The sequence below is a fragment of the Limulus polyphemus genome, unplaced genomic scaffold (genome assembly GCF_000517525.1).
Source record: "Limulus polyphemus unplaced genomic scaffold, Limulus_polyphemus-2.1.2 Scaffold924, whole genome shotgun sequence".
NCBI classification, from domain to species: domain Eukaryota; kingdom Metazoa; phylum Arthropoda; class Merostomata; order Xiphosura; family Limulidae; genus Limulus; species Limulus polyphemus.
In genome coordinates this window covers 176919-187995 of record NW_013666534.1, presented here as the reverse complement: position 1 = coordinate 187995, position 11077 = coordinate 176919, and the positions used below count along the sequence as shown (strand labels likewise).

The window sequence follows — 11077 nt, the reverse complement described above, 5'->3', positions numbered from 1 at the left end:
ACAATAATTGATTTTCTAAAAGCAAGTGTTTTGCGCCCTGTTTTGGAGAAGGTTTCTAGTCTAAGCCCTGTGACAAAGAACTATTGGGCACAATGAGACCAGATGAAACTTGAAGATGGTATTCTTCTCCGGAGATGGGAAAGTGATGACCTAGTAAACGGTTATACCAAGAAAGTTACGGGAAGTTGTGTTGCGTCAATCCCATGATACTGTAACAGGAGGACATCTTGGAGTTAAGAAAACATTGAGTCACCTACGACACAGAATTTACTGGATAGGTATGACGCAAGATGTGGAAGAATGATGCAGGATGTGCAGTACATGTTGTGCTAAAAGGGGACCCAAGCATAAGGGACGTGCTCCAATGAAGTTATATCAAGTTGGTGCACCAATGGAAAGAGTAGCCATTGACATTGCTGGTCCTTTGCCCCAAACTCATGCTGGAAACAGGTACATTTGTGTGGTGATGGATTATTTCACCAAGTGGCCTGAGGCATATGCAATACCAAATCAGGAAGCTACAACTGTAGCTTTGGCCATTAGTGATTTCTTCTTCAGGTTTGATATGTCATATGAACTGCATTCAGATCAAGGCCGTAACTTTGAATCAGCTGTGTTCCATGAATGCTGCAATTTGTTTGGCATACGAAAGACCAGGACAACTTCACCCATAGTCTGATGGGATGGTAGAAAAGTACAACTGGACACTGGGACAGGAACTGGCAAAGATTTGTAATAGTCGCCAGGATGACTGGGATGTCTTACTCCCTCCACTGTTGATGGCCTATAGGACAGCAGAGCATGAAACCACTGGATACACTCCAGCAAAGTTGATTGACTAGCTGTCTTCCCTCTAGTCTTACACTGCTAAATTAGCGACGGCTAGCGCAGATAGCCCTCGTGTAGCTTTGCGCGAAACTCAAAAAACAAACAAAACAATAATACAATTGTTGGCACAGAAAGTGTACAAAAAGTGACAACTTTCTCGTAACTTTCTAACTAAGACGTTATGCACTTTCCTTCCGTAAAAAATAGTTCAGGTTGTACTATCGATGAGCATTTTGTTGTGAAGAATCTCACAAACTCAATGATCCTCCCAGTGGGCCAGCAGTACGTTTATAGATTTACAACGCTAAAATTCCCGGCTCGAACCCCGTGGTGGACAGAGCACAAATATCTAAAACGAACAAACGAACAAACTCAATATATTGATACTATTCGAAGTATGATTAAATATTGACTGATTTGGCGTTCGTCTGATATAAGAAAAAAATACATATTTCTTCCTCATCGTAACGTCATTCACCCAAGTCCTTAGAAGGAAAGCAACCTGAAACTTTTAACTCTTTCAACAATTTCACAGCGGGTGGTTAATATTCTGTTTATTTGAAGAGAGCCTCGAAGAACGGGGACTACTCAGAACAGCTGTTTCCGGTTGAAAAGAGGGGGTTTGAAATATGATATTCCATATCGCAAAGACATAATTTGAGTCATATCTCAACAGCTGGAAACTGACAAGATGTAAAAATGAATAAACTGAAATGACTTTCTTTTGATTTGCTGAGAAATTGACCTACATATAACCTAGTTTCTGAGTTCAGTGTTCCCCCTTCCCCACACTAATACCAAGTTGTCTGAAAAGAATATATATATTCAAGAATATATAAGTAAGATGTTGCAGGCAATATTCCCCTATCTTTCTTCCTCCAAATATCTGATCGTTTCGAAAGAAAATTAAGATACAGTATATAGTTTTCTTTTAAGAATTAGTGTCTGAGTATGATGTTGCAGGCAATATTCCCCTATCTTTCTTCCTCCAAATATCTGGTCGTTTCGAAAGAAAATTAAGATACAATATATAGTTTTCTTTTAAGAATTAGTGTCTAAGTATGATGTTGCAGGCAATATTCCCCTATCTTTCTTCCTCCAAATATCTGGTCGTTTTGAAAGAAAATTAAGATACAGTATATAGTTTTCTTTTAAGAATTAGTGTCTAAGTATGATGTTGCAGGTTATACTCCGCTCATCTTTTTTCCTCTAAATACCAAGTTGTCTGGAAAGGCAACTTAGAAATATCGTATAGTTTTTGTTTTTTTTTTTGAAAGACAGTTGTCTAAGTGCGATGTTTTAGGCACGTTTGTTTAAGGTATAGATTAAAAGGGAATGTTTTGCAAATAATCACAACACTTGCGTCTGGAATGTTTGATGTTCTCACAACTTTTGTGTTGTAATCAATATAATCGTTCTGCACTATTCTAATATAATCTCAGCTATGCTATCTTTGTAATATAGAGGCCAATAGTAACAGGGACTTGGATGTCACTTCTTTCAGTGAAATGTACATATATGGTAATCTCTATAATCATCTAATGATTGTGCTAGTGAACACACTATAATTCAAAGAACTAAAAACATGGTAAAATACATATGTGTGTGTATATATTTATATATATATATATATATTAGAGTATTTTTTGACGAGTGAGCGATTTTTTTATTTAATGTCTATCAGAAAGTCACATAAACTATAGTCATAATTTGATGTTAAGTGTCATTGAAAATTCTCGGGAACACAATATGATTAAGTACTTCAACAAAACTCATGGGTCAAATTACTAAGTACATAGTCGTGCATAAATCGAAAGAAAAACAGAACCATTTTTGACAACGTTTGTTCACTAACTAAGTAGCTCAGATTATTCTGATACTTTTCTACGATTTCCATTTGAGAGGATCGGAATTTTAAGATAATTTTTTTTTTGATTTACGGGTCAAGTAATAATAATTACTATTACTCTTTTTACAGTTAGGGGTACGTAAAAATGCTTGCGTCAAGTGTTTATTTCTGTCTGTTTTACTTTGGTGATCAAGGCAGTATATATATAAATTGGCAGGCTTACATTAACTACCCTGTTTCTTTGTTGTTTTGTAATTTTATTATTAATCATGGCGCTTGTAGTGTGATTCCAGTTTTAGAAAATATTAACTTTTGTTATTTCAAAATATTTTAAAATAACGCTTCTTTATAACTTTAATGAAAGTACCGCTTGCAATAGTGATATAAATTCCGTACCTGTAGTATATTAGTTAATACTTTTATCTGGTTATTTGAGAGATACGAGCTGTAGGCACGTTATAAAAGTGACAGTCAATCTTGTTATTCGGGTCAAAGAGCCTAACAAAGCATTTGTGACGGCAGGTGCTGAAGGCTCGTTGGCTTCATTCTTGTTAGTAGCTCAAAATTATGAATGGCTATACCTTAATAATAGTTAACGAGATTTGTTATTTATTATCATTATTATATATATATATCATTTTTATTGAGATTTTGTATTGCAATAGAGATCGGGCGTGGTAAGTGGTTAGCATGCTAGTTTTGGGACTGTACGATCCAAGGCTCGATCCGCTAGTTCCTGGGGAGCACGCTCTGCACTTTCAGCTTTGGGGCTTTATAATTATGACTGTCAGTTATTTTACTGGGTTAAGAGTAACCATGATGGCAGCGGAAGATACTGGCCTATGCCCTTCCTCTGCTCAGTTGAGAATGGCTCTGCCTGAACAGTGGGCCTCTAGCCTAAGAATATAGCTCATGTGTTGGTTAAGTTGTCGTTCCCATTGAAAATAGGAAATACCAAGTAGCACAGGCTGGAATATTTTGCAAATAGATATACTTTATTTCCGCATAAGGGGGAGTTCCTTTATTTATTTATTATTCAAAATGAAGGTGTAAAACCTAAATTTATGGAAATACACACACACACACATATATGTACATTATCATTATCTGGAGATAATGATTGTTCATTTATAAATTGTTCATTGTGTTTAGTAGTTTAAACTAGATTCTGGCCATCTTATATGTGTGTTAACCTTCTAGTGATTTGCAGTTATTTCTAATTTTTAAACTTTACCCTTTTAAATGTGAAAAGTTTACTCTTTATTAAAATATGTGAATATGAAAATATGTGTATAAAAACGTGAAGATAATGTGCTGTACGTACTCCAATTTAAAATTCAAAATGAGATAATATAAATACAGTATAGGCCTATCAATTTTAAATGTTATTGGAGTAAAATCTGAATATAATTTTACTAAAAGGCAATAAATCTGTAAAGGGGATATTTTACATTATTAATAGATGTGTGTTCACAAATAAGAAAAGGTCGAGGTGATTAACATTAATCAATAAAGTGCGTTAGCCTTAATTTTATTTTATTTTTGGATGTCAGGAAATAATTTTATATACGTATATATGTAAAGACTGTCATTAGTACAACTAATGGGACTGTGAAATAACATATTTAGTCATTACAATATTTCTATATAATATATTTTTATAAACTCGTGTTTTTCTACAGTACTGAGGTTCTTAGTTTACAATGGATAATTGTATTGAACTTTGATATTTAGGGTTTTTATTTAAAATTAACCAAATCAGTTTGAAAAGTTGCCTTCTTTTTTCATACTTCATTTAAAATGGTTATTAAAAACCTCATTCTAATTTTCAAAATCAATCCCTTGAGGGTTGATTTAGAACATTTTTAAAGATATATATACTACATTGTAAAAGCTACAAGTTAAGATATTGTTCTGCCTATCTCATTCTGATAGATACTATACCAGAACTTGTATATTCATAGAATTATTGAATCCACTGTTGTATCACATCCCTGTAATAGCTAGAATGCCCAACTAGACTTTTAATTTACTACTTTTGAATTAGGTACTTTAATAATTAAACAGAAAAGTTGAATGTACTAGTTTAAGTGTTCTAGAGATTAATATTACTAAGTCCAAACCAAATTATAAATAAAATAATGCAATTACCTCATTCATTTGCTGCAGTTTTGTTTAATAAATTAATATGTAACTGATATTACAAAAAATAATTATTTTATTTAATCAAAAATGTAAAATTATGGAAAGTATATATATATATGTAGTAAATAGTTGGATTTGGTGATACAGAAAATTTGGTTTAAGTATTAGAGTATTATCTTTCACAATATATGTCTGCATTGCCATGTGATCCTTTTATCAAGGCTAAATAGGATATAATCTCTGATTGTTGACAGTGACATAATAATTACCTCTAGTGCTGCCTGAAAGATGTGAACCTGCATTAATAGATAAAATTACAGACACTTTTGTCAAGGCTCTTGTGTGGGCGAACTTCAAGTATGGGAAGGCTAAGCAGCACCCTTCTTGCAATTATATGTATAGTTGCATGACTGATTATCGCACTATAAATTAATCTTCACAAGACAGTTTGTATTTTACTGTCTAGTTGGTGAACAAGATAATGCAGCTTAATAAAACATCTTCATGGTTTTGGTACTTTGTACCTCTTTTTAGTTCTCAAGCTTTTCCTTTTTATTCATTTTAAAATGCAGTTTTATGAATTGTTATTTGGGTTATTACTTTCTTGTTGATATATATAGAGTTGAATAACTTTTAATTTCATTATTACACGCCAATAAAGGAGTTAAATGAAGTCTGAACTTTTAGCATATTTCTTGTTCACTCTGACTAGAGTAATATAAGATTAACCAAGTGACCATGCACATTTGTAGTGAAATAATTTTTCCTGCTGACAAGTATAGATATTTATAGTGTTGATCAGTGCTCGAAGTGAGGGGGTATGGCATACCTAGTTGGCCTACTTCTTAAAATCAAAGCTATCCAATACCAACACTTTCTTCTCATAAAGAGTACCCCACCCTTTTTATTTTTTCTCACTTTGAGCACTAGTATTAATTTTTTCATAATGTAATCTTTTATCAAGGATTATAGTATTAGGAGGGTACTGTAACTAAAATGTTTAACATAAAATGTATGAAAAATGTAGATCTGAATGAAAATAATATATATATATATACTGTCAAATTCACTTTAAAAAAATCAAATATAAGTTTTACATAAATGATTAATTAATTTTTATTCTAAGAACTTTATTTTGCAAAAGTAACTTTGGTGGCACCTTAACTAAATTGTTATGTTATATTTTTGTTGTCTAAATGAAAGTGTAATGATTTAGATCTAAATTTAGTGTTGTATTTCTGCATAGCAGTATTAATTAATAATTTTCTTATGTGTAGGCCTGTAAAGGTTGTCAAGTTCAGCCATGCATCTGTGTGGGAGAGAAAGGTATTCCTGTAAGTACTCTAACATTTCTTTTCTGCATCAACAAACTGTGTGGTATTTGTTTTAAAGTATGAAATATATTTGTCAAACTCTTTCTGTTCTTAGTATTTATTGATTAAAACAATTTAGTTCTATGTTTTTGATATATAAATACAGATTTACAAGAATTTTTGTATCTGCATTATATGTTAGTGTACTCTAAACTGTGTAATACTGCAATATATTATTTGTCTAAGTCACAAACATTTTGATCTATGCAGAAAGAAGTTAATATTAATAGCTTATAACTCTGGGTTAGAAAAAAAAAGAAGAAAAAAGAGATATCTATACTGAATAAAATCTTGATGAAGAAAAACTTATAAGGATTCCTTTAAACATCTGGACAACTTGGAAATAACTTTCTTTCTTAATTTAATTTTGCTTAATTACTAAAATGACTGAGCATTATCCCATATTTCTATTGGTTATTAAACATTTGCATTAAAAGCAAATAAAATTATGAAAGTTTTGTTTTTGATTTGAGTGATTTAGTTTGAGCAAGTTGTATCTAAAATAAAATGTTTGTATGGTATCCCTTATTATACGACAAGTACAACCATCCTAATAAATCAAAAACTAAGGATTCAGCAATATATACAAACGAAATGACAAAGTTTTGATTCAAGTTTTTTATGTTACATCATTCGGTAAATGTTATTTTCTATTTTACTTCCCTGAAAATATCATATAACATACATAACATAATGTTTAGGGACAACAAGGGACTGTTGGTCCATCTCAGCTGTTCCATCCTCTGAACTAAACTATTATGAATTAAAAATAACAGAATTAAAGCCAGCCCTTATTGTTCATATAGTCAGGGGCAGATTGGGAGCCTAAAACAGCCCGGGCAAATACTCAGAAATCAAGATGATATATATATATATATATATTTAAAGAGAGATGTACAGTAGGTTAGTTGGTAGCACTGGAACAATATAACCAGGTTATCACTCCACTATCCCAGGAATCATTGGCCCACTGGGATCTTACCCAGTGGCTCAATCTGCCCCTCCATATAGTTATTACCTTTCTCTTTAACTCACTTAAATTTACTGCTTTCATAACATCCAAAGGCAACCCATTCCAAAGGCCAACCACCCTGTTAGGAAAATAAAACTGTCTTAGCTGAAGATGACTCCTACCTTGCCAAAATTTAAATTTGCATTCCTTAGTCCCACTATTTTTGCTGTTAAGTATGAAAAAAGATGATGCATTAACACTATCAATTCCCTTTACAATCTGAAACACCTCAATCAGATTCCCTCTAACTCTTTTTTTTTTTCAAGAAAAAACAGTTATAAATATCTTAATCTCTCCTCATATGACAAACTCTTCTTCCCAAGCACCATTCTAGTAACCCTTCTCTGAACCCTTTCAAAAAATTCAATGTCCTTCTTAAGGTAAGGAGTCTAAGACTGAACTGTGATAACGCCAAAGCCTGTTGGCATGCACCACTTTTGGCTTACCTCGCTGACCACATTTTATCTGGAAAGTCACATCTGAGAGACGATCCACTATGTAATATGGGCCTTCCCATGGAGAAGACAACTTCCCTTTGGTCTTCCTGGGATTATACAACCACACCTTGTCTCCTGATACAAAGCTGACTTCAGTAGATCTCTTATCATAAGATAGCTTCCTCGAATCAGCAGATGTTTTCAAGTTTGAATGAACTTGATGGTGAATATCATCCATCCTTTCCGATAACACTTTCACAAACTCTGACACATTCTCAGGCAACTCTTCATAAGGTGGGCGTCCTGTTAACAGATCCACTGGCAATCGAAGTTCCCGACCAAACTCACCACCCACCGCCAACTCTTGGGCTACTCTTTTATTAACGAATAGTGGGATTGACCGTCACATTATAACGCCCCCACGGCTGAAAGAGCGAGCATGTTTGGTGGGATGGGGATTCGAACCCGCGACCCGCAGATTGCGAGTCGAGCGCCCGAACCGCCTGGCCATGTGTGTTTGTTTGTTGTTAAGCGCAAAGCTACACAATGGGCTCTGTGTACATCACGAGTATCTAAACCTGGTTTTTAGAGTTAGAAGTCTTCATACTTATCCCTGAGCCATCACTGTGGGGGGGGGGGAGAAGTATCATTTTTTGAAATAACGCTAGGTGTTTTAGCGGTTATTTTAGTAAAGATTTGTCTGTGTATGTCTCTTGAAAGGATTTTTTTTTTTTGCTTTTCCTATATGCCGCTATACCTTGAAACAACGCATCTAAGGTACGTTAAACCCATCGCATAGCAACCTGTATGGTGTGAAAGTGAAACGTGAAAAACTCCCGCCAGCGGCCACTGCCCTGTAATTTCAGGAACTTCTAATATGCTGTGTCAAATAACAGAACATCTCCAAAACGTGAGCTTTTTTTTTTTTTAGCATTCCCACCCACGTGCTGCCTACAGACTGAGGTTGAAAGAGAGTCTTAACATTACAGCCTTAATACGTTTTAACACGTATCATATAGACGAATGTGCTCGAAATGTATAATGACGTCCGTCAAAATGCAGAATATAAGCTTTCCGTCTTCGTAGAGTGTACGTGAGGGGCTGAAGACATCGCTAAGCCTATCTATAAATTACAACTTGCCATGATAATGATGATGCATTATTAAACTTATGAATGGCGTAATTATACATTTGTAGATACCATTTAGATGCTGGTACGACTTTTAATGGTTATTCAATAACTAAATGACTAAAAGGTCGCTGGCCTGAAATAATTTCAGGAAAGATTCCAGGTTTTCTTGTCGCCATTTTGAAATTCTTTGTTGGTAGATTCCAGGTTTTCTCTTTTCATATTTATGATTTTAGTGTGCCAAACTCTGACGTCTAAATTACTAAATTGATCCACTTAAACTAGATTATACTTTTTTCATTGTAAATATCTAAATGACTAAAAGGTCGCTGGCTTAGGATAGTTTCTTGAAAGTACCAGGTTTTGTCGTCGCCATCTTTCGATTTTTTTGTTGGTGTCTTTTTTTATTAACGTCTAAGTTTCCAATTGGTGTCCATTTGAACTACACGTCTTCAAGTATAAAAGCATTATTATTATTTCAACTCATAAAGAACGAGTAGTTTCCATCTTTGTGAAAATAAAACTTTACGCCTTTCACGCCTTTCATGTTCAGAAATGAGTGGCCATTAAATTGATACTTAAATACTATTTCATGGGATGTTTCAAATATTGTTAACCCTAAATATCATTTTCTTAAAAACCAGTGACGTTTTTGTTGTTTGTTGTTAAGCAAAAAAAAGTACTCAACGGGCTATCTGTGCCTGGCCCATCACGGGTATCGAAACCCGGTACTTGTGTTGTAAGTGCGGGGGGGGGGGTACCAGTGACGAAAACAGAGAGATGGTGGCTAGGTGGGGTCAAGCACCTGCCTTCCTATACTTGTGCCCCTAAAGTTCCCCTTTTTTCAGTTATACAACTTTGTCAACAATTACTAAACTATACGTGTTGTGAGAAAAGTGGATGTCAGCTACGGTGACTTGTAGGTCTTTAAGGTAAAAAAAATGTGATATTTTGTTAAGTGTTAATACACAAGAATTCCCTCTTTAATTTAAATCTTAAAAAAGTTTTATAAGATCAACTGAATAGGTTTGTTTGTTTGTTATGAATTTCGCGCAAAGCTACACGAGGGCTATCTGTGCTAGCCGTCCCTAATTTAGCAGTGTAAGACCAGAGGGAAGGCAGCTAGTCATCACCACCAACAGCCAACTCTTGGGCTAGTCTTTTACCAACGAATAGTGGGATTGACCGTCACATTATAACGCCCCCACGGCTAAAACGGTGAGCATGTTTGGTGTGACGGGGATTCGAACCCGCGACCTGCAGATTGCGAGTCGAGCGCCCCTAACTGAATAGGAGTAATTAATAATGTATCAGTTTGCTTCCAACCCCTTCTCAAAAAGGGCTTGTCTTATGATGCTTTATTGTTTTATGGACATTGCTATAGTTAAAGCGGTGCACAAGTCGTCTGTTCGTCAACTAGAAAAAAATCCTAGGTTGCTAGGTAACGCGGGGGATATACATCAATATGTACCGCGGTGGGTCAGCGTTATATTTAATCTCTTACAAGAGCCTATTGTGTAGCTTTGCACTAAAACAAACAAAAGACATTAAATACTGTCTAAAGCGATGTTTATTGTTATTGTTAAACGTATAAGTTTGGATTAAAGTTTCAGCCACATTGTTTTTTTTTTAATTGACCTTTTGTTAGTTAGTCTTCAGATAAACCTCTTGAAAACTATTGTCGAAAGGTTGTGGCTTCAATATTTTATTCAAGCAATTTAAAAAAAAAATGCTATTCACTTGTTAATTGAAATTGAACAAAACAAATTTAAAAAGACTTATTAGGGCAAATGTTATTTATATCCTGCCCCCCAATGGCACATCGGTATGTCTGCGGACTTACAACGCTAGAAACCGGGTTTCGATACCCGTGGTGGGCATAGCACAGATAGCCCTTTGTGTAGCTTTGTGCTTAATAACAAACAAATGGTTATTTATATCCAAAAAACCAATTTTCTTTGAAACCTCCACTACTAGGCTGAAAGAGAAATTAGGATGAATTGTCTTTTTTGCTTTCTCTTCCTTTTTATTAATGAAGATTTAAACAGTATTCCACATCTTGAACAGTTGATAGATGGAAACAAGATGACCGCATTAATCCTGAGCTGGTTAAAAAAAATTGGGAAGTTTACAGAACGATAAGGTTCCTGGGCCAGATAATATTTCCCTAAGGGTTTTGAAGTAGGTTATAGATTGGATATGTGACCCACTTGCTACTATTTGTTTTGAAAGTCCTTGAATAGTGGGCAGGTACCAGAGGATTGCAAGTTAGCTAATGTAACTCCTCTTTTTCAAGGGAGGTGA

General features: G+C 34.5%; 1 protein-coding gene across 1 annotated transcript in view; it reads left to right on the top strand.

Annotated features, from left to right (window-relative positions):
- LOC106461267 (collagen alpha-1(IV) chain-like) overlaps positions 1–11077 on the top strand; it is a 132522-nt gene that overhangs the window by 43220 nt on the left and 78225 nt on the right. Inside the window, exon 2 of the mRNA XM_022388133.1 lies at positions 6100–6156. Coding sequence (XP_022243841.1) covers positions 6100–6156 — 57 coding nt within the window. The remainder of the gene's footprint in view (positions 1–6099; positions 6157–11077) is intronic.